Here is a 23,164-nt window from a genome sequence, read left to right on the forward strand (position 1 = left end):
TCTCACACTCTCTCACTTGCTTTCATTTTAATATTCAGGATGGTACTTACTTCTAGGCTTTATTGACATGTTTTACCTGTAGTTATTACAATCCTTTCCAGCAGTCTCACTTCTGTCATGTTTCAGTATTTCCACAGGGATATATTTCACACATGTGATTTCATCATCTTCTGCAGCTATACTTTTCAGCCTGCTGCAGGTTGTGTACTATTTTCTTACAGGTAGGGCATTTTTATTTCAGAATATATATCAGACAGTTTCATTTTTCGGTTTGACTTACAGGCTGAAACACACTTTTGTAATCAAGCAATACTTGCAGACACTTTCACACTGTTACTTGCAGATTTTATTCCTTACTGACTACACTGCACTCTTTTGCTGATTGTCATACTTTTATATTTCTTTACAGTTACTGGTAGTGGATTACTGACCTGCCTGGTGGTGCAACCGCACCAGCCTATCGCCATAGGCTCTGCGGTTCGCAGAACGGACACCTGCAGCTGTAATATAAATTAAGTAATATTGGAATACACATCTCCATAATATCAGCTAGTTTAATTTCTTACATACATAATTAAATGTTACTTACTCAGTAGTGGGGTGTTGGGTGTTTGCCGGGCCTCCTGGATCCAAAGGTTCAGTTGGTCCTGCTTGTGTCTCTTCAGGTCCGCATGGTGGTGACGGACCTGCTCACCAGTCCTTGGAATCCCTGTGGCACTGGTGAGATCATGAGCCAACTAGTCCCATGCCTCGGCCCTGTATGCTCCCCAGAGGACCTGGCCCTGCATGAGTTGGGCCTCATGATTATGGACTAGGAGCCAGACCATGTACCTGGACTCCTCAACACCCCACCTCTGTGCTCGAAAGCAACTACCCTCTCCTACTCCTGTCATTCTGCCTGCAGGTCAGTTCTACAATCGTTTATGTTGTGTATTCCCACCTATGGGGCTTATATAGTCCGTTTTTCCTGCACATATCTGTGATTGGCCATTTTGGAATTGTATCAACTTCAGTAAACCTGCATTGTCATGCTCTAGTTTGTATTCATTCCTATATATTAGCTATTATTGCATTTAAAAGTACTGCTGTCATGGCTTAGTGGTTCTGTACCTTCACTATGGTGTATAGTATCCTGGGTTCGAACCTGGCCACTGCTTTTTATTTTTCATGACTGTCTAGACATGCTGATGGGTGTATCTGTGTAAAGGCAGTTTTGATACGGCTTGCTCAACGTTGCACGTCGGTTAGCTTGTTTGCACGGTGCACAGCTCCGCACAAACGGGGTACACTGCTTTAAGCCTCATTTGGCTATCGGCACGCATATTACTCTCAGCTCAGTTAGGGGCACATAGATTTAGCATGTTAGACCACTGCTCAGCTACGGGCACTCATTTTGCACCAGTTAAACCACTGCTCATCTACGGGCAGATGCACTCACTCTGTTAAACTGTAGCTCAGCTATGAGCACATCTGGCATTTTTTATTCTTTTGTTACCTCACATTTCTTCAATATAAATGGGCTATTTCATTACATTTTACATAAATTGTGGTTTTATGTGTACATATTTGTCAGGGACTTGTTTCCTGCTTATTTTGCTAAAAAAAAAATTGGTGTTGTGGGGGCTCGAACCATGAATGCCTGCTTTTCAGCCAACATCTCTACTGCTATGCTATTGCTTCCTGGCTTATTTTGCATATTTATTTCTTATATGCTTTCCCACTGACTGCTAACTGTAGCTGCGCTACGGGCACGCCCGCGCAAATGAGCGCACTCACGGTTAAACATTTTTACAATTAAAAAAATATATAAAACGTGTTTATTTATATGTTTTCTGTTTATAGTCTGTGGGGGCATGTGTTGTGTTTTGTTTATTCACATTTCCGTGGACTCTGTCATGGGTGTTTACTTTGGGTACTTTTCCTCTTCTGGGGGCGTGTCCGCTTACAGGGCTCGGCCTACGGACACGCCCCTACTGTCTTACATGGACTGTGTTGGCCTTAAGTGTGATTCAGCATGCTCTCATGAATATGCAGAGAATGCTGACATCACTCCGTTTAACTGCAGCCTCCGTGTATGAGTTATAACTCTTACACGGAGGCTTCGTGAATCCTGCCCAAAGTCTAAAGAAAATGAGAATAATGAAGGTGAGGAATTAGTACTAGCAACAAGTGAAGAGGAAGATAGTATTTGGAAAATAGAGGTTAAAGAAATTCAATAGGGAGAAGAGTGAAATATAGGAAAAGAAAATATAAAAGTGTAATTATGAAAGAAAATAGAAAGATAGGGGAAAGATAAAAATATAATACATCTGGAAGAACTTGAGAATCTTATCAATGAAAGTTAATAGTATAAAAAATGTTAAAAGGTTAGGTGTATTGGAATGGTAACATGCATGTAATTATCCTAGAGGATATAAGAATCTTAACAGAGGATGGAAGGAATCAGACGGAAAATGTACTGGTTGGGAAAATTGTATAGAACCTGGGAAAAGATACTTGTTTAGATATTGCTGTATTATGTAATGAATCAGTTAAAGTCTTAGGTTAAACTTTCATAGAGCTGGGTACAATAACAGTGTTAGATATAAGATAAAAGAAGGAAGTATACAGAATTATTGCAATATATCGATATATGTTAATAAAAAAAGGAAGATAGGAAATGTTCAAAAAATCTTAAACTATGTGGGAGTAAATAAGGAAATAATACTGGTAGGAGATTTTAATTGTGTTTTGAGGAAAAGAAAGAAAGAAGGAATTGACGTTGAAACAGTTTATGAAATAATAAAAAAGTGGAAAGTTATATATATATATGGGATAATATATTCTGGACACATAAAAGAAATGAGGTTAAAACAGAAATTGATAATTTTATAATATCTGATACTTTGAAAATTATGAAAACAGTAACAAAGGAAACCGATTTCTCAGATCATTTGGCTGTATGGGTAGAGGTAAAAGAAAAGGATAGGTAAAGGTATTAAAAGATTGAATGAAAAATATTTAAATGAAGAAGAGAGAAAAAAAATCAATTATTGAAAGATCATGCAAAAATGGGAATATTTTATAAAAATTGGACTTGATTGGTGGTTAACTTTTAAAGGGAAGTATAAAAATGTTTTCTAGAATGTCAAACAATGACAAAAGAGAAAGAAAATCAAAAGTATAGGTTATGTCAGGCAGTATTCAGAGAAATATTAAGAAATAAAAAAAAAACACTTTCATGGAAAGGAGAAGTAAATCTATGAAATGAAGTAAGAGAAGATTAAGAAAATGTTATATAATTAAAGGTGTTTTTACCAGGGAACAAAGAATAAGTAGACTCATACTTGAGCAGAATTGTGAGAGAAAATGAAAGGACTGTGATTACCCACCACTGGACCAGTAATCAGGGAGCCTTAATCCTCACTACTGGCACCTGTGAGGGATATTCACTGGGAGGATAACAGGTACACACAAAGTATTTCCAGATGCAGCTCTCTACATCAAGTGCAATTTCCCTTAAGAGTACACAGAGATCACAGTCAGTCTGGGGCAGATTTCTCCCTCTTTCTCCAGATCCCCAGTAAGTCTCCCCACTGGCACAGCTATACAGTTGAGATCTCAGCTGAATGTCCATGCTAAGGCCTCCAGAACCCTCTCTGTCTAACCAGTGCTTCGTGTCCATGCCCTAGTAGCTGACATACACACTCTTTCAGATTTGACTTACACATACCCACACACACACACACACACACACACACACACACACACACACACACACACACACACACACACACACCTGGGAAAGGCTGGCATCTTTACCTATCCTTTTCTTTTACCTCTACCCATATAGCCAAATGGTCTGAGAAATCTGTTTCCTTTGTTCCTGTTTTCATAATTTTCAAAGTATCAGATATTATAAAATTATGGTTTATTATCCATGCCCCCTTTTGCCTAGACTATAAGGTAGCTATGACTGCCACCAGACATTCCTGCCAGCTACCTTAAGGCTCTTCCAAGGTACCCAATATAATGAGTGAAATTAATATTAATACAAATGGCAATTTGATCAAGAGCAAGGCCATTAGGAATGGCTCACACAGTGTCACCAAATAAATATGCAAGTACTCTCAGAACTTAAATACCTCTACAAAGATCAGCCACAATGAACTGTTTAAATATATTTAATGATAAACAAAAAAAGAACAAGAAAATACTATGCATATATTCACAGTGATATCATAGTTCGAAATCACAGGAAATATTTAAAATAACATTTGTAGGACAGACTCAGACAAATAAAGAAAAACAATATCTAAACTAAACTTCACTATATTCCTGACTGTATTTAAGAGAGTCTCTATTCCTTAATCATCATCATCTTCTTTTGGCTGTTCCCGTAAATGGTCGCCACAGCGGATCAGTCACTATTCCATAATAACCTACTTAATTATAGCAAGGCCGACAATGTGATGAATGTTTTTTCTTGTTGTTGTCAGGCCTGAGACAGAATACAGAATGTTCTGTCTATCTAAGAAACTTCTCAACATAATATCTAAAATATTACTGCTGGGATAACTTGCAGAAAGGTATCACCTCTTGTCATCTGACTTCTATTTCCCATGCAAACCCCCCATTGTTGGAACCTGGCAGGACTTAGCACCTACCTGTAAAAATATACACACAAGGGCTTTTGCTCAGATCTTTGGCAGGTGCTGGAAGTCAAAAAACAATTGCATACTCCCATGCTTCCAGAGTAGTAATTAGCTCATCCCAAAGGCAATACAGAAAGGTTCCTAGTACAGACTCTGTGTCTGTAGTTGTATTGAAACCTGTGAGATAGCATCTTTATGGCCTAGCCTATAAAGTGATTTAATTTCAGATATTTTTCTAAAGTTTGCTGAACTGAGGTTAACCCTTCTGTTTCCTCTGTTAAGACATATACATTTTAAACAGTTACAATAGTGCTTGTACATTTCTGTTGTAATACATGTTTGTAACACCAGGATCTTATATGACATACTGTTCTAATACATTTGTAACACAAACATCTTGCATAAATTGGTTTGGTATTCAGAAATGACATATAATTATTTACAAAATTCCAGCTAGCTGTGCTGGTAGTACCTCCTTTCATCACACTGATAATAAAAGAAGTGAAAACCAATGAAGAAAAAAAGGTAAATGCACAAAAAGAAATATTTGAGGTAATACAGCAGTATATAAAATACATTTTAGAAGACAGAGATAAAAGAGAGACAAGTTAAGTAAAGTAGAGAATGAGATTATGGAAAAATATAAATATAGGAGAGCTTGAGGAAATTTCATACAACTTCGATTTGGAGAAGGCTACGGGATTAGATGGTATTGAGAATCATATGTACTATAATATAAAATATTGGAAATTGTACATTTTATAGAGGGTTTGAATGAATTGTTAGAAAAGGGATAAATAAAAATGAGATATGTATAAGGGCCATGAAATTTATGTGGAAGAAGGGGAAGAAGGAAGACATTAGAAACTGGAGACCAATAGTATTAAACAATACAGATTATAAAATATTTATGAGAATACTAGGTTAAAGATTAGGAAACAATGTGGATAAATTGATGGAATTTATGATTTTTGGCAAAAAAAAAAAAGGTAAAGGAAGCCAGGATTTATTATATGTATTAGGAGAGGTAATAGATGATATCATAAATAAAAAGTGGAAACCAAAGTACTGGGTGGAGATAATGACAACTCAAGAGTGCTTTCAGTAAATGGTATCAAATTATAACTAGAAGAATAGGTATCCTAAATTGTTATAGCAACTGTGAAGTTGATGCACTAATGTTGGAAAATGTAAGATTTTTGACACAAGAAGAGAGATTACAAACAAAGAACCTTTGAGGATGAGATACAATATGAAACCTAAAAAATGAACTATGTTCAGGCATAGTTAGTGTGTAGAAAATCATAGAAAATATTGAATATAACACTGGCAATGATGGGAAGATTAACTATTGTAGAGCTCAGATGGCATATTCAGGTATATAAAATTATAGCATTGTATGCCCATGGATTAAGTAGCAATTAATATGAATATAATATTAACAAGAGATTTTAATTGTGATTTGAGTGGAAAAAAGAAAAAAAAGGAGATAATGTTAAGAAAATTTTTGAAGTTATAAAATGCGGCAATTTATAGATTTGAATAATAATTTGTGGACATATAGTTGAGGTAGATATAAGACAGAAATGGATTATTATATCACAAGGTTTAGATATACCTAAGGGAGAAACACTTATAACAGGCTTTTCAGATCACTAAGTTATATGGCTAGAAATATAAGAAAATAAGACGTATGTCAGATTGGGAAAAGGAATAAAAATAATAAATGAGAAATTATGGGATGAAAATGGAAAAAAATAAGTATGCATTCCTGGGAAGATTACATTTCCACTAGAGTGGGTTATAAATACTGATCTGAGTGGTAGCTAGTTTTGAAAGAAAAATATAAACAATGCTTTTAGAAGGCAATCAGATGTAAGAAATGCAAATAACTAAATAAATAAAATATAAAGCAAGATGCATGGATGCTTTAAAGGATTTGGAAAGGAAAGGAAGAGAATATTATGTACTAGAGGAGAATTTATGAAGAAAATCAAGTGAAAATTAAAGAATTATTATTTAAACAAATATATTATTTACAAGGTAAAAGATGAGGTATCAGCTTATTTGAGTAGCTTAGTTAAACAGAATACTAGTATAATGACAGAAATGAAAGATAAGAGAAAAAATAAAGATGATAGAGGAGAAGTAAGAAGATTGCGGGAACAAATTATGGATAACATAATACACTATGTAAAGAAAATGTTTCAGGATAGAAAGAAAGTTAAAAAAAGAATGGCATGTTAAAAATTGACAGAACAAAATATATGTAATTGAAAAAATGTCTTATATGAATTACATAAGGTACTTAAATTAATTTACACTCAGTTTCAAGATCAGATGGAAAAGGATACCAATTTTATAAACATTTTATGGACTTGCAGAAAAATACTACTTAAAAGTTATGAGTGAGTGGTTAAATGAAGGTTTAATGTATAAAAATGTATGCAATAGTATAAGCAACACAAATAGCTCACATATGAAATGAAGTAAATCCAACAAATGAGTAGCAAATCAAATGGTTCTGATGAAGTCCTGAGGGGACAAAAGCACTTAACCAGTTGTTTGTACTTGTAATAAAATTAATTTTACTTATTACACCTTCTCATTCTTGTTTTACTACTGCACAAGTATTGGCGGTTTACCTAGGGGTTTATGTCTAAGGTTATTCATTATAAGGGACATAGTGGACAATATTATAAATGGAACTGATGAGACCAAGATCATGATAGGAGGTTTAAACAAACCTTCTGATACAGTACAACAAAAAATGTTGTGATCAATTATGGAAGAGTATAACATTAATAAGAAAATTAAGAATGTATGTTGTTTTACATATAATAAAAATAAAGTAAGAATTTTAATGAAAGGATGGTTAATCAAAGAAATAGATATAAAGAATGGGATACATCAGTGACATCCTATGAGTAGTATATTACATGCATTAATTATAAATGTTATTAGTCAGAAATGTAAATTTGTTCATGAGAAGTGCTACTTACATTATTAATGAGGGGATAAAAATTTCTGTCATGTTTACTTATGCAGATGCTATTATTTACAAGAAACAAGGTATGAATGAAAGAAGTTATATGTTATATACATAAATGTTTAAATATAATAAGCATGACTTTAAGTAAAGAAAAAAGAAAAGGGCTAGTAGATATAGTAAAGATAGGATGAATATCTTGCTAGATGAAAGAAATCTCTGTGTCAGGAATAAGATTTGTGGGAACAATGGAACTGGATACTAGATGAAATGAGGAGTTTTACTGTTTTTTGGAAAATGTGTAATTTATAATTTAATAAAAAGATGTATTTGATTAATTCAGTTATACTGGGAAAGACTACATATTTAGTTATTGTCTATATGTTGCCAAATATCTATGAAAAGGAAACACTATATAAGTATTTTTTTTCTTTTATATAGGGTTCAAGATTGAATCCAGTGAAGAAAGGAGTCTTATACATGGACAAGGAAGATGGAAATTTAGGATGAATAAACCCAATTGTTTAAACTGCTTCTTTAAAGTTGTATAAAGTTTTGTTTTAGATAAATGATAAAAATGAAAAGTTAGTACTAAATTTACTGAAGTACAAATATAAATGGCATTGGGATATGTTTAAAAATTTCAAAAGAGAAAAAGCAGGTTTAAATGAAGGAATGAGATGTTATCAAGAAAAAAATATTTTATGGAAAATAAAAATTGATGAAATATAAAATGAGCAGAAAGTGTGGTATAAAAATTTCATAATACAATATTATTAGGTTAATCCTTGGGCTGAGGTAGTGAATGAAAAAGTTAAAGCTATAAAATAACAAAAAGCATGGTGTAATAAGCAAGTAGAATGTCAATATTTTTATGGAGATTAGTTATTAATAAATTGCCAGTAAAGGGAAATATACCATATAAAAATGAATGATGGTTTTAACTTCAGTTAAATATAATGTTATTTTTTCCCATATACTGCTGTCTTTCTTTATGTCCCATGTACAGAATTCTCAAGTATGCTCTGCTTACTTTAGAAATATGTCTTCTCAAATCTGTCTCCTTCCAGACTTTTTATGCCACCCACAATCCCAAAATATATGCATCATTCCTGCCTCTTCCTCCTGATTTATGTCTTCCTAAACCAATCACACGAGGTTAGATACCATTCATATAGTAATTTCTGGCTTTGATCTCCCACCTAGTCAATCAACTCTGTGCGTGTTCTTTACTGCCCGAATTGTCTTCTGTCAGTATCCTGCAACTCACTTCCATCCTTCCTCCCTTCCCCAATTTTTTATCATTCTGCCCTTTTTTACCTTTGCCTTTCTTTCTCTTTATGTTTCATAGATCTGTTTGATCCTTTGCTTCCCTAACCTCTTCCATTTTTTCCAAGTTGTCATCCTCTCTTCCTTTGCCCTTCTTTTCTACCTGTTCCTTTCTCCTGTTGCCTTATATTTATTCATTTTTCAGGTTGCCCTGAGTACCAAATAGTTCCACCATTGGGTCTCTGGTATTCTGTATTTCTGCATTAATGTATGCATTATTTTAAACCTTTCCTTAATATCCTTTTCTCTGCATACCATATCTTCTTCTCAAACTACTCCACTTCTGCTTCTGATGTCTTAATTTTTCTTTCCTATCTTTGACCACCACCATTCTGTTCCTCATTGTTTTTAAGGTTCTTTTCAGCCCATTTCATGCACCCAATATCTTTTAGTGTAGCTTCATTCATGTCCTTTAGTAAATTTCTCCACAAATCTCTCCTGTACTCGATTTTGCTTAACCTCCTTTGTATCTCTTTCTCTTCAGTGAACAAAGTTGCATGTCAGCACATCTGTTGGATATGTTGGAGCCCCAGCCCCCTTTTTATGTTCATTCTTATGTTTGCGGTTCTCTGTCTTTTCCTCCTTAATGTTATTGCTCCAGTTATCTATGTCTTTATGCATTTGCTGTAACCTTTTGTCCCTATGTATCTATTTGTATGTGCCTGAGTTCCTAATGCCATTTTGTATTGCTATTGCCTTTTCCCTAGGGGGTCTATTTGCATGTTGAAGAGTAGATGGAGGCTTATTGGAAATATTATCATACTTGCTGCATTAATTCTTCCACTCTGGAGAATATCCCTTTTCCTAATTTTGATACCACTGTATTTTGGGAGGTTTTTTGTATCAGAGCCACTTTCTTAAACTTCTTGAATGGTTGTTTTATACTTCTCATTACTGCAGCTGCATCCTCTGACATTAGCATTTAGTCATCTGCATATAACACAAACTGAGATTTTATCCCCTCCTTTCTTTTCAAGCATTGCAGTCAGTCACCCCAGCTCTTCCACTGAAGAGAAAAAAAAAATGGATGTTCCTTCTACTGGCACAGCAACCAACTGGCCAGATGTGCAATATACCCCCCTCCTGCCCCAGCCATTCAGCTCCCATTTCTGAGCCTTTTCCCTGACGCTCCTTCAATACATTTTATGAAAAAAAGATCTTCTATTAAACTGTAGTAAACTGTTTGATACAAATGTAGTAAACACCTGATACAGTTTATACACTGCCTGCACAAAGTACTACAGCACTCATGTTTTAGTTTAAAAAAAAATCTTTTAAAGTGTGGTACAAATGTAGCAAGCAGTTGCTGCAGTTTATACCCTGCCTGCATAGAGTGGTATGGCCCTCATGTTTTAGTTTTAAAAACAAAAACTTTTTTTTTTAAACTGTAGCAAACTACTTGCTACAAATGTAGCAAACAGTTGATACAGTTTATATCCTGCCTGCATGGGGCACTACAGCATTCTAGTTTTGGTTAAGAAAGAAGAGATTTTTTTTTAACTTTTAAACTGTAGCAACATGTTTGCTGTTACAGTTTAGACCCCCCCCCCCCACACACACACACAGACACAGACACACATACAACTACAGCTATAAGATTTGACCGAAAATGTAATACTGGCTTTTAAAAGCTGGTATTGCATTAAACAGCTAGCAGGATCAGCTGACCACACCCCTCCTGGGGAAGCTGCCCCCTCACCCCACCCTAGCTAGGCTAGTGTTTCTCCTGACAGGATCTAATAAACCACATCATTAACTGTATTTTCTTTGTTGCTTTTGCCCACTCCTCCCTGCATTCCCAGTTACTGACATCCAGCATAATTTTTTCCCCAGATCTATCCTCTAAGCTATAAGTTGTTCTTTGGCAGCTGGCAATACTCATACCCCACATCTCCATAGCCATCCCTGGCCTCTGGATCTCTATGTTTTGATTCCTGTATGTGCATGGGTCTTTTGAGATTTTCTTTTATTCCCTTCCAGTGTCCCTTCCACTAATACACTGCAGGCCAAACAAATATTAATGTCACAATCTTTTTATATTATAGCATTCCCATTGATTGGACCCCCTCCCTAATATTGCTTACTAGGGGTTACTGTCAAGTTGCAACAGAGCTAATTTTCTAATAGGTCATCTATACAGGGGACCAAATTTTGAGTTGTATATGGTTATGAATAATGGTTGCACCAGTGTTCGACATGCTTTACTTTTCAGTTTCGTAGCATTGTTCTGTCACAGACTACCTTCAACAGTTTGTGTTATTTGGCTGTGACACCTCTGATTCTAGCTCTCATCTTAACATTTCGGCTTCCCTACTCTTGAATCCCTCCTCCCAGCTCCCTCCTTGAAGCTGTTAACCTTTTCCTGTATTTTCTTTTCTATCTCAGTTTTCATCTGACTTCTCCCATTTGCTGCCAGGATCACCATCGTACCTATAATTTTTTTCCTCCCTTATGCCTTCAGTTGTGCTTTCCAGACCCCTCTCACTCGCTGAAGATTTTGTTCAGAATCTGATTGCAGTGTTGCAGTATCTCCATACAACATCTTTGTAGAAGTTATTAATTGATTCCCATGTTAGCTAAATACACATTCATAGATTCATAGTATTTACAAGACAGAACAAGCCCATGGGTCATAATCATATTGCCAAATCCATAATTATAGGACACCTCCTGTCTGCAGAAAGTCAAAAGAAGTCATACCGCAGATGACTTTCCATGCACCCATCCCAGTTAGCATGGTTTGACTTAATGGAAGCAAGACAATAGCTTTATTTTATATGCAGTGGAAAACTATTAGGGAGATGGGACAAGCTTTGAGTACAAAATCTGTCCTTCCATGGCGTAGTATTTACTGTTTTGGAGAACAGTCAAGTCTTTGGTTGAGTGATCATTGAGCTAGATGTTTTCTGAAGGTGTGGAAGATTAAGAAAGGTGGGATCATTTAAAGCCCATAATACTAGACATAAATTATCCCTCAGGACTCTTTTTAAGAGTATAAGGATAGAACTACAAGCTTCTCTTGGTGGCTGAGGGTATAGCCTGGTGTCATTTTTAGTTAGAAACCTCTGGATTCTTTCTAGCTGCATGATGTACTTCAATAGATATATATATACTAAAAGGGGCATTATGTTTTATAATTACTCTGATCAGGACAGAGTATAGGGCAATCACAAGCTCTCTTGACTTGGATAAGATGCCTTTCATTACTAATTGGGCTACCAGAAGCATAGCTAGGGTAGGGCAAAGGGGACAGTTGTCCAATTCAGAAAGAATGAATGTGCATGAAAAGCACATGACGATCGATCTTAAGTGCATTACTGGATTTCAGAAATGAAAGCTGGTATTAAATTTGCAGTCAAAAGTGAAGTGCATTAGCACTCCATGTGCAGCATAAACTGTAGCAGCTGCTTGTAGTGAATGTGGTATGCAGTTTGCTATAGTTTACAAGACAGAAGAACCTTTTCTTTTCAGAGTTGTGAAGCATAGATGAAGAAATATACATGGCAATTAAAGAACTTAAGATGTCATGTATACACCTATAACATGTTAACTGTTCGGGAATGCTTCAGACATAGGAAAGTTACAGTATGTAGTTACCATCTGTCAGTCTGTTGTTATAGGTAAATATTTTCAATTAAGTTGGTAAGATGAAGTTAAAATGTAAAGTATATAGTCATGTGAAATACTTAGTTAAGTCTGTAAGTACAGGGTATCTATAAAAACAAGCTCACACCCCAATATAAAAGGTAAATATGAGATATAGTTGTGTGGTATTCTGATGTATACCCATAAGTACAGTACATCTATAAATGAAGCTCACACACCTGTATAAAAGGTGAATCCAGCATATTGTGTACTATACTGGGATATGCATATAAGCACATGGCTTTATAGGAAGAATCTCACAAGACAGGACAAAAGGTGAATAAGGTATATTTTTATGTAGCATGCACAGCTATGGTCATACAGCAGGATTTCTCTGTAAACAAGCTCACACACCCATATAAAAGTTGAATAATGTATATGTAGTCACGTGACTTACTGAGATATGCATGAAAGTGCAGAGTGTCTTTAAAAGTAAACTCACATACCAGTATAAAAGGCGAATGAAGTATATAGTCTTGTAGTACAATAAAGCTATGTGTGTAAGTGCGGGGTTTCTATATAAACAAGTTAACACACCAGTATAAAAGGTTAATAAAGTTTATAGTTGAGTGGTACACTGAGCTATGCACATGAGTGTGGGGTTTCTATATAAACAAGTCAACATACCAGTACAAAAGCTTAATAAACAATATAGTTGAGTGGTACACTGAGCTATGCATGTATGTGTTGGTTTCTATATAAATAAGTTAACACACAGGTATAAAAGGTTAATATAGTATATTAACATGCGGTGTACTGTGCTATGCATATAACTATATGGTCTTTATAAAAATAGCTCAGTGAATAATATTGATGTGTGGTATACAGAGATGGGTATGTAAGCACTGGGGATCTATAAAAACATACGTACCAGTATAAATTACACTGCTGATGTGCATGGAGGGCAATCAGTGCTCAGTTAGTAAAGTAGTTTCAAGCAACAGGCATGACACGATTAAAGAAAAAATAAGAAAAAGATTTCTGACTTTAAAGAAACTATAAGAGGTTAGCAGGAGAAGATGTTTTTTTCTGGTGATGCCTGCCAGGCCTTTGGACAGGCTGTTTAGAGCAGGAAGGGAAGCTTGTGAGGGAGTTAGGACATGGATTGAGGATGAAAGGAGATTTGTGGTTAGAGGAGGAAGGATGTGAGGTATTAGTAAGAAAGGGAGAAGGTAAATTAAAAATTCTGTAACAATATTAAGTGCTTCTTTATTGAGGGTGAGTGTAGCAAGCCCTCCTATCCTCCTAATGCATTTACAGTTGAGTAGTCTGTTTAGGTGGTCAGGACAGTAATATGGATAGCTGGCCTCCTGTAAAGAGGGGACATCTTTTTTTCCCGGGTTGATTACTTAATTTTTGAAGTTAGTGGTACGGGATACTGCTCCTGGGAATTGCAGAAGTGGAGTTTCAGTTAGAGTGACAAGTCAATATTTCTACTTTTGACAGTTATGCAGGTTACAAATGAGCAATCTATGAATACTGCCCCAGTATGTTTTGGGTACTTCGGTAGTTTATTATTAATATCATAATCATTGCGTTAATATGTTTATTGTACTCTTTGTTTATGTGTTCTTTGCATGTTTGTTTATACTGACTGGTAATTACATCTGACCACATGTCAACTGATGTTTATTTCATGCTGGGGGCAGGGTTCCATAAACAAAAGTATTTGTGTAACTATTAGAGAATATATATTATGGAAGAACAGAAGAATTTAAACCAGCCAAAAAGTTGTTTTCTGCAGATGTTAAAAATGTTGAGCATTTTTTTTTGCAAATTACATTCCTTCAAAAAAGCATTGGCTGAGTTTTGATGATGTACTGAAATTCATAAATAGTATGCATTATGAAGCTTGGAAAAGAAAACTACTTTCATAATCAAATTAATATTTTAAGGGACAGTGGACATTGTTTTAACCATGAAGACTGCAGACAGAAGAAGCAACAGTTGAGGAAGAAAACGGTATTTGTTAGCACAGTACATAGAGCACAAATGCAGGTGAATCCAGCCCAAGATGAAACGTTTTTTTTAATGTAACAGAAAATATCCACCATCCACAAGTCTATAATTACAAAAAGGATAAACAATACCATTGTGAAAATCTTTGACACCTAAAGAGATCATATTACAGTAAATTGCAGTTACAGTTAATGAAAAATATAGTTACCATAGCAAAACGGTATGTATGGAAAGAAGAGAAATTATGTGGAAGTAGAATTAACTGCCTATCTTATTAGTAATATTAAAACCAGATAAAAATGCAGCTAGGCTAATGGAACTGAGCAAATGTACAAAGAAATAAATACAATTAATTAAAAACAATGCAAAGTCCCAGAAGACAGAGGTAAAAAGTTATATTTAAAAGGAGCAAATTCCACAAACCAGAAGGCAAATCCAGAAAATCGACTGAGAAGTTGGAGAATCAATTTATTTTGTTAGGACAGCAAAAAGCATGTGATCAGAAATGGATACTTTTAAAGCAGATAAAGCCCCTGGCATTAATGATAATGTTTCTTTAAAGTCATTTTTATATGCACGCCCACTCAAGCATTAATCAATGTATGTGTTCTTTTATGATGTTGACTCTTTAAATGTTAATTGATTCTGTGAGATGGAATGTTTTGATAGGTTGCTTTTGATTTAAAAGTGTGTGCTTATGTAATGTTGTTTGTCTGATGAAGCGATTTTTTATTGTGAAAGCGCTTACTATTTCCTATTAAATATAATTTTTTTTACCTCTGTCTGCTGGGACTTGTTTTTAATTAATTTTATTTTATTAGTAGGTTGTCAAAATGTAAGTGCAATGTTTTTGCCTGCCTTTATTATAAATTATAAAAAAACAAACATGGAAACTGATACAGATGCAGCATAGGTGTGACACATGAAAAAATGTTTTATGCATTGTTTCCTAACAAAATTCTTATAGAACAGTGCTTAAAATAATTGTTGGGGGAAATACACAAAGGTATGAAAAATCAAAGCTAATATTTCTGCTTGCTATAGGAAATTGTGAAAGACCAGCTTTCTGCAAGAAGAAGTAGTGTCGGCCATAAAATTAAAATGGAAATGCAGTATGTTTGTGAGCCAAAGTGTGGTGAGTGATTTAAATTGTCACAAAAGTGTCTGAATTATAGGCTGAAAGTAAGGAAGTGGGAATAGTGTGTGATATAAAAGTCACGAGTGCTGAATCAGGCTACAGTACCCAAGTTTTATAAAAGTAGATCGCTACCACTTGAAGTTCAAGAATACATTCATAAATAGCTGGAGAGAAGTGAAAATGAAACTATTAGTCCAAAGTGAATGGACAGCTGCAATTGTTTCTTTTCTAAAGAAGAGGGTAACATTACTTGAGTCAGAGCCCACTGTAAGTTGACTGTCAACCAGGCTAAAAGTACTGAGGCTTATCTTCACCCTCACATGGAAAGCTGAAAGCCATACTGAATGGAAGAAATGCATTCTCTAAAAAAGACCAACCATCTGTTTATCAATTACATGCTGACAATTATAATGGCAATGATAAAACATGCAACAATTAATACACAGAATGTTACGGCATATAAAGGACCACCATTCAATATGATTTCAACACAATTTATTAATTTATTTATTTTTTTAAGAATTATGGAAAACTTACTCAGAAATTAAAATCTAGATGTATATTTGGATGATTTACTGACATACTGGAAAAAGGAAAAGCAGCTATCTCCGTAATTTATATGAGGCACTCATGTGTTCTAAGACTATGGACTCAGTGTTTAAAAATTAAAATGTGAGTTTGGCAAGTTCCAAACAATATTTAGGGCATGTTCTTGTCATGAAAGGATATACTCTTCCATAGATAAAGTGAAGATTTTCCATCTCCCAAATATTCACATACATGAAAAAGTTATTTCTTATGCTGACTAATAATTATAGAAAGCTTTTGCCTAACCAAAGTACAACTTTTTATACGTAATGAAAAGAAAATGTACCCTGGCAATACAATTTAATTTGGAAAAAAAAGAAAACACTTTCTGGAAATGTAAAGATATTCTGATTTATGATAAACCATTAGTATACCATGATCTAGAATTACCAGGGCTATTTGTATGCAATACTTGTGCTTAAGGCCCTGTTTCAAAATGTCATGTCTTCTGGGGATAAAAGGCCTACTGTATATTCTTCAGTAATTCTTCTACTGAGAGAAAGTATTCCTAAATCAAGAATGTAGCACTTTATTTATTTTTGGAGTGAAGAATTCCATGAATATCTCTGTATAGAAAATCCAGGTTGATTATTTATAACAGAGTATTACTATTGTTTAGTTCATAGGTTCATAGATTAGTACTAGGCTAGCTGCCCTTGCGAGCCATTTAAGCCTAGCCAATTGTCCCCTATGAAATTCAAACCATGTACCTTGCATTTGTAAGGCAAACACCTTAACCATTAGGCCACCATCCCAACCCCACTGGCAAACAGATTAGAGAGATTCGAAAAATCCAAGCAATGCAGATGGACTTCCAAGAACCGTGTTACTAGAAATTTCAGATAAAGGCACAGAAAGAAGACACAATACTGTGAACGCTTTTAATGAGAAATATTTCCAAGATGTACATATTAAAGCTGCAATAATAGCTGGTGCCATTCTATATATATATATATATATATATATATATATATATATATATGTGTGTGTGTGTGTGTGTGTGTGTGTTTTCTAGTTATAAATATTAGCAAGCCTTCACACATGAAGTGCTGAAGCAAGCTCTTTAGCCATGGAAGAAAATTCATTTCCATGCAAGCATTCAGAAATAAATATATCCCTAACACCTTGCACCTGGTGTGGCTGCCTATGTCACCCCATCATAGTTACGATTCTACATGTGCAACTTTAACAGAATAATAACTGTCAAGAGATCTGAGTTTTGTTATAAAAGGCTGGTTTCCCTGTTGTGGACTTTTGTAATCATTCCATGAAAAATATGAAGGTCTCTATCGGAATAACTCCAGAAAAGCTGTCTTGGTATTGTTAAAATGAAATCACTAGATAGAAAACTTGTCCTGTTACCAAAGGTACTTGAAGAAATTGAAGGTATATGCTAGAAACAACAAAAATGACAAGACAAACAGCATTACACCCATAGGAATTTCCAGGTTGATGTTGGAGAAGATTATATATCGATATTGCAGGACTATTGCTAATACCGTATTTATGATTTTGGTTGGTGCACATCTGAAATTTCTAAAAGAATTCTGTATGACAGAAACTATGTTTCAAGTTACAGTTACTTAGTTAAGACGAGTATTTATTACTTATCATTTACATGAACATACAGAACATATTTTCATGATAATGTGCCATACTTTAAATGAGAAGAGTTGTATCATTTTGTTAAGTAAATCGGAATAGTCCATTGTAGTAGTGGACAAGGTCGTCTGGCAAACGATGGCTTAGCTGAAAGGATTGTACAAACTTTTAAGACAGGCATGGACAAATTATGCAACCTTACATTACAAAGTGAGAACATGGTAAGGATAAGATTTCCATGCTTGTGTTACGGTATAGATACCTCCATTTTGCACCATCATGGTAGCATCACCTGCAAAAGTATTCTTGAACAGTCAAATGAGAACTAGGCTGTTCCTGATGAATCAAACCCTGAGTGGGACATACTGAAAGAAAGAGTACTTACAGAAGTTAGAACATGGCATACTTAACAAAAAAGATATTCAAAGAGGAATATTTGGTGTATTTCTGAGATATCATTAGATGATGTTCTAAATACATTTCAGTTAGTATCATAAAAAATGATCCAGTTTATTACTGAGTTAAAGGATACAATTTCACTATATTCATATAAGAAACATTCTGACCATTTGAGACCCAGACATTCTATGGTTAAGGACACTGATACCCCTGAAAAAGAAAATTAATTTACAGTTATATTATACTGTGGCAATGTTGGTATGTCTGTATGGAAAATGAATCACTTTGCATTCTTATTTTGAACAATGGCACTGTATAAGAAACTATTAACTAACAAATGAGTCTGAAGTTCCAAAAAGCCAAGAAATAAAAATAAATACATCGACAAATAAATTACCGAAAGCTAAAAACACCATCAGCGCTGTGCCACTTAAATAATTAGTTATGGGCAGTTGTACAGTAACTACACATAGACTGGCTATGCATTGGACTTGCTACCTCATGCAATGGACATTACAAAATGAGTATTGAACTACCAATTTACCCATGTAAAATCATCATCTATATTTAATGTAAATCAGGGACCTGTAAGACTGTGACTGCACACAATAAAATGTGACTGTACACGTGTGATGCTCAGTCTCCACACAGCAACAGCATGGCTTCAGGTTATACACCTGGTCACTGTGTGCTTCTTCAGCTTATACTACCAGATGAAATAGCAGGGATATGAAGAACACCTATAACGTTTATCATACATACCTACTCTGAAAATGTATATAATGGAATCCATCTGTTTGTGCATTTAATAATGCCCTTCCTTCAGAATATGGCTCCATGAAATGATACTGGAATAAACTGTAGATGACAAAGTAGGCCTTAACTGCCATCATAGCCTATATTTTAAAGATACAGACAGTGATAAATTCAACAGACTTGGGAATTAGTCAATATTTTTCTTTCTTGCATTTCTTTTTTCACAATAAATAAATGAATATGAATACGTGTAAAAATATATATATATATTTTTTTTACATTTTACTGCAGATGCTGCAGTAAACTGTTAAGACATAGATGTTTTCTCTACTAGAAATAACACAAGTGGCCATACCTGTTTTTGCATTTTCTAGATATCCATAGTATGGCATTCGCAGAACTGTGAAAATAAGGTCTTCATCTTTGCTATCAATATCAGATGCCTTCAAGTTTTTTGATGTGATATAAATTACAGATCTGCCATCTTTCAGTTGTTCTACTGTGGTTGCAACTTTGTTAATAATGATTCTTGGTGAAGCTTTGTCAATGTGTTCAATCTATAATGCAATCAAAACCAACATTTCAAATATGATTGATAATGTAGTTCACATAAAAGAATCAGTTAATGTTAAAATGTAAATGTGAAAAAATGTCCTGAGAAGCCACAAGGGGCTTGGTTTACAGAAAATAGCATAAATTATTACCCACACCAATTAAGTGTTTTGAGCTAAGGTGCCTGACTCACCCTTACAGCACTAAATGAATGTAGCAGTTGTAAAGAGCTGTACAATATCCACACTGTCAAAATGAAGTCTTATTATCATAAGAATGGCTGGTTCAGGAAGCTTAACAGTGTGCCATGCTGGAAGAATCATAAGTCTCCATGACATATTTTTTTCCTTTGACATGGCTTCACTTACTCTCATTAGCCTATTTGTCTTAGCCTTTCCATGTGACAACCTAGCACTGTGCACTATATTCTAATCAATGCCTCTACGTCTTTGTTTCCTTATTTGCTAGCGCACTACTGTCAGTGATAAACCACCACTTGTGAACGACAATGGGTGGTGAAAAGTTAAACCTCTTGGTCCAAATCTGTTACAATTAGTTTAATATGAGACAAATAGTCACTCTTCATACACCTTCAGTGATACCATTAATCAACAATGTTCTCTGTAGCTCACATTGTATTTTTGAACTGTATGAGACTGCTTTCTGCAAACAATTGCTGTTGCTGCAGATATTATTGCAACGGAAATCTACAAGAAATGAAATTTACAAATGAAGTACTTTGCATTACTTTATAACTAAACTACTGGATAGTAAAGTGTTTATGCAATACAAAGCTGCAGACAGTTAAAAGTGTTCTTTGTGCTATATGAAGCTGCACTTAATATTTAGACTTCTGGAAGTGTTCCTTTAATGTATAGAAAGATGTATGATTCAGTGACATCACTTAAATTAATAATGCCATCTAACACTGACGAGCAAGATTTTGAAAACCAAGTTTGACAGTGTGACAAGTGTAGCTGTCCAGAGATACAAAGTACTTTTTCTACCAAGAGATATTCTGACATTTAACAGCTTTATTTAATAACTCAGATAATGCATCCTAGCTAGCACTGCCAGCATTCAATATTCCATACAGTAACATGCAGTTATACCTTTATATTTATAACCAAAGTCTTATCCCCGCAGAACTGTTAGTGACTATATATACTAATTACAACAAATACTTCTGGATGTAGTGCAGTATTACAGTGCACATTCTGCCAGTGGCTTCACATTCATCTGCTAACAAGGATGCCAAAATAGCAGTGGGTACAGAAGACAAGCATACTGCACCTGTAGAGTTAAGGGACAACTTCCACTAAGGCAAATAAAAAAAGAAACAATCTAATTTAACTGTGTGTGTGTGTGTGTGTGTGTGTGTGTGTGTGTGTGTGTGTGTGTGTGTGTGTGTGTTTGGGGAGTTGATACCTGACTGCAGTGAATAAAGTTGTAAATGCAGTTATATAATATAATTGGGACATAGGGAGCAGATCTGAATAACTAAGGACTGCACTTCAAGGTTCTAATGCTATTGTCTTCTTTGCATATTGATATAAACTGCCTTGTATCCCTTTTGGTGCTTTGCTAAACTGTTGAAAAAGGCATTTTTTCATCAGAACTCTATGACAGTGATATTAACCACAATGCCTTGTTACTATAAAGTGACTTTTGCTATAATATGGAATGCTTTAAGGAAGACTATACAAACTGAGATGTGAATATCCTGGTGTACTGAAAAGCTGATATGTTATTGTTTTGGTCAAATTTCCCAGTAATTTCTTTTTAGACAAAAATCAAAATATGATCAAAAAGTAATGTGCTGAATCCTTCATACCATCTGCTGACCAACATCTACTCTTGCAATGTCTAACAGAGTAACACAGCAACTGTTAGCCTTGCAACAGTAGAGTTCTGCCAAAAGTAGAAATGACAACTGTCCTATACCAGCATGGTTCAGCTGTACCACTGAGATTTTTCTTCCCTGTAGTGTTTCCTTTCCCAGGAGGACAGCTGTTCTTACAGCATGTCTGATGCACTGTAAAGCAGAATATTGACAGACTGTTATAATTGTAATACCTGGTTAGAAGCAAATGCCTGAAAACTCATTTCCCCAAACATCTGAGAACTGCATGACCTCTGCTGCATTAGCAAAATACCAGTTAGCTTGTCTTTTATTTATTTATTTATTTTTATTTAACTGGTGAACAGTTTTGTTTAAGAAAGCTGATTTAGTGCAGGAAATTCAATTCCATTTAATTGCTTCCTTCCCCTCTTGCATTTAGCTGTCCTCAAGCTTAATGGACCAAAGACAAATCGAAAGACCAGCTTACATCTCGTTTAAGTAGGCCTACACTAATTTTGCAGTATTAAATTAATGTGACATCTTAGGCTTTGAGCAGTTTTTAAAGCCTTAAAGCAAATTGTCACTAAATTACAGTGAAAGATTAAAAGTTGTGAATTAAGCTATTTAAAATGGAAGGCATGTTGAATTAAATGCTTTTGCTAAACAGGGGGAAACATACTCATACTTGCGTTACATATTTAGGGATATAAAGGTGTCTCTTACTGTTTTGATTAAGCAGGCAATACAGCTGTTGACAAGTAATTACTGTTGTATACATTTAGAAACATGACATGTTCATATTCCTGTTGTTCTTCCTAGCAAATCTGTGCCAGTTTAGAGATATATTATATATATATATATATATATATATATATATATATATATATATATATATACACACACATACATACACACATAGGGAGAGAGAGAGAGATTCTTATAGGCCACAGCTAAAAATATGCAGTGTCAGCAAATAAATCTTGTTTATTATGGAGTCTCTAAAGATAGTACATAAAATGCACTGGCAGTTTACATCATAGCAGCTCAACCAAAATGATGAATTTTATACCACTGAGAAATATTTAGAATATGTTGTTCAGATGTGTTAAAGCTATTCAGAAAATATGCACATCCTTGGGAAAACACACTTTCATGTAAGCATCTGACTGATTAAGTTGCATAAATAACTGCAGTCTGGAGTATTTAGGTTTCTTAGCCCCATGACATTGTATGACTTCCAAATAGCAGCAAGGATAACACTTTAAGAAATATGCAGCTTTGTCAAAACTTTAAGAAACTGTGCTCTTGAAGAGTTTAATGAAAACAGTGAGTTACTTGCTGACATAACAAGGCTGTTACAGTGGATTATTTTTTCATGTGAGCTGGAATACATAATAGAAATGCAACAAAATTAAACAATATATTGGTTGTAACAAACTTATTCGCCAGTGGCTGTAGTTGAAAAAAATGTGTATAATATGCATAATCAAACATTCCTGCCATGTTTAGACTTCAGTTTATTTGACTAATAATTTTCATAACTTTACAAAGTTAATATTTATTAACTACATGCTTCTTCTACTAAAACAAATGTGAAATACCTATGTTTCTTATGTATTATGAGTGTATTGCAATGTTTTGCCACACATATGTAATAGTAAACAACGGTTTACAGTTGATGTATCTTCTTCATAGCAGGGGTAGCAAAGAATTGGAAACCTAAATGCTAT

The 23,164-nt window shown here is 34.7% G+C and overlaps 1 protein-coding gene across 2 annotated transcripts in view; it reads right to left on the reverse strand.

The window, feature by feature from the left end:
- The window catches only part of LOC122813289 (FRAS1-related extracellular matrix protein 1-like), a 1,751,891-nt gene that overhangs the window by 348,056 nt on the left and 1,380,671 nt on the right, over nt 1-23,164 (reverse strand). The window contains exon 26 of one of the 2 annotated variants that reach the window (XM_044085535.1): nt 19,395-19,596. The exons of the other annotated variant lie outside the window; for it this stretch is intronic. Coding sequence (XP_043941470.1) covers nt 19,395-19,596 — 202 coding nt within the window. The remainder of the gene's footprint in view (nt 1-19,394; nt 19,597-23,164) is intronic. 2 annotated transcript variants of the gene reach the window in all.

The sequence above is a fragment of the Protopterus annectens genome, chromosome 10.part0 (assembly GCF_019279795.1).
Source record: "Protopterus annectens isolate FY-2018-M chromosome 10.part0, PAN1.0, whole genome shotgun sequence".
Classification (NCBI taxonomy): domain Eukaryota; kingdom Metazoa; phylum Chordata; order Ceratodontiformes; family Protopteridae; genus Protopterus; species Protopterus annectens.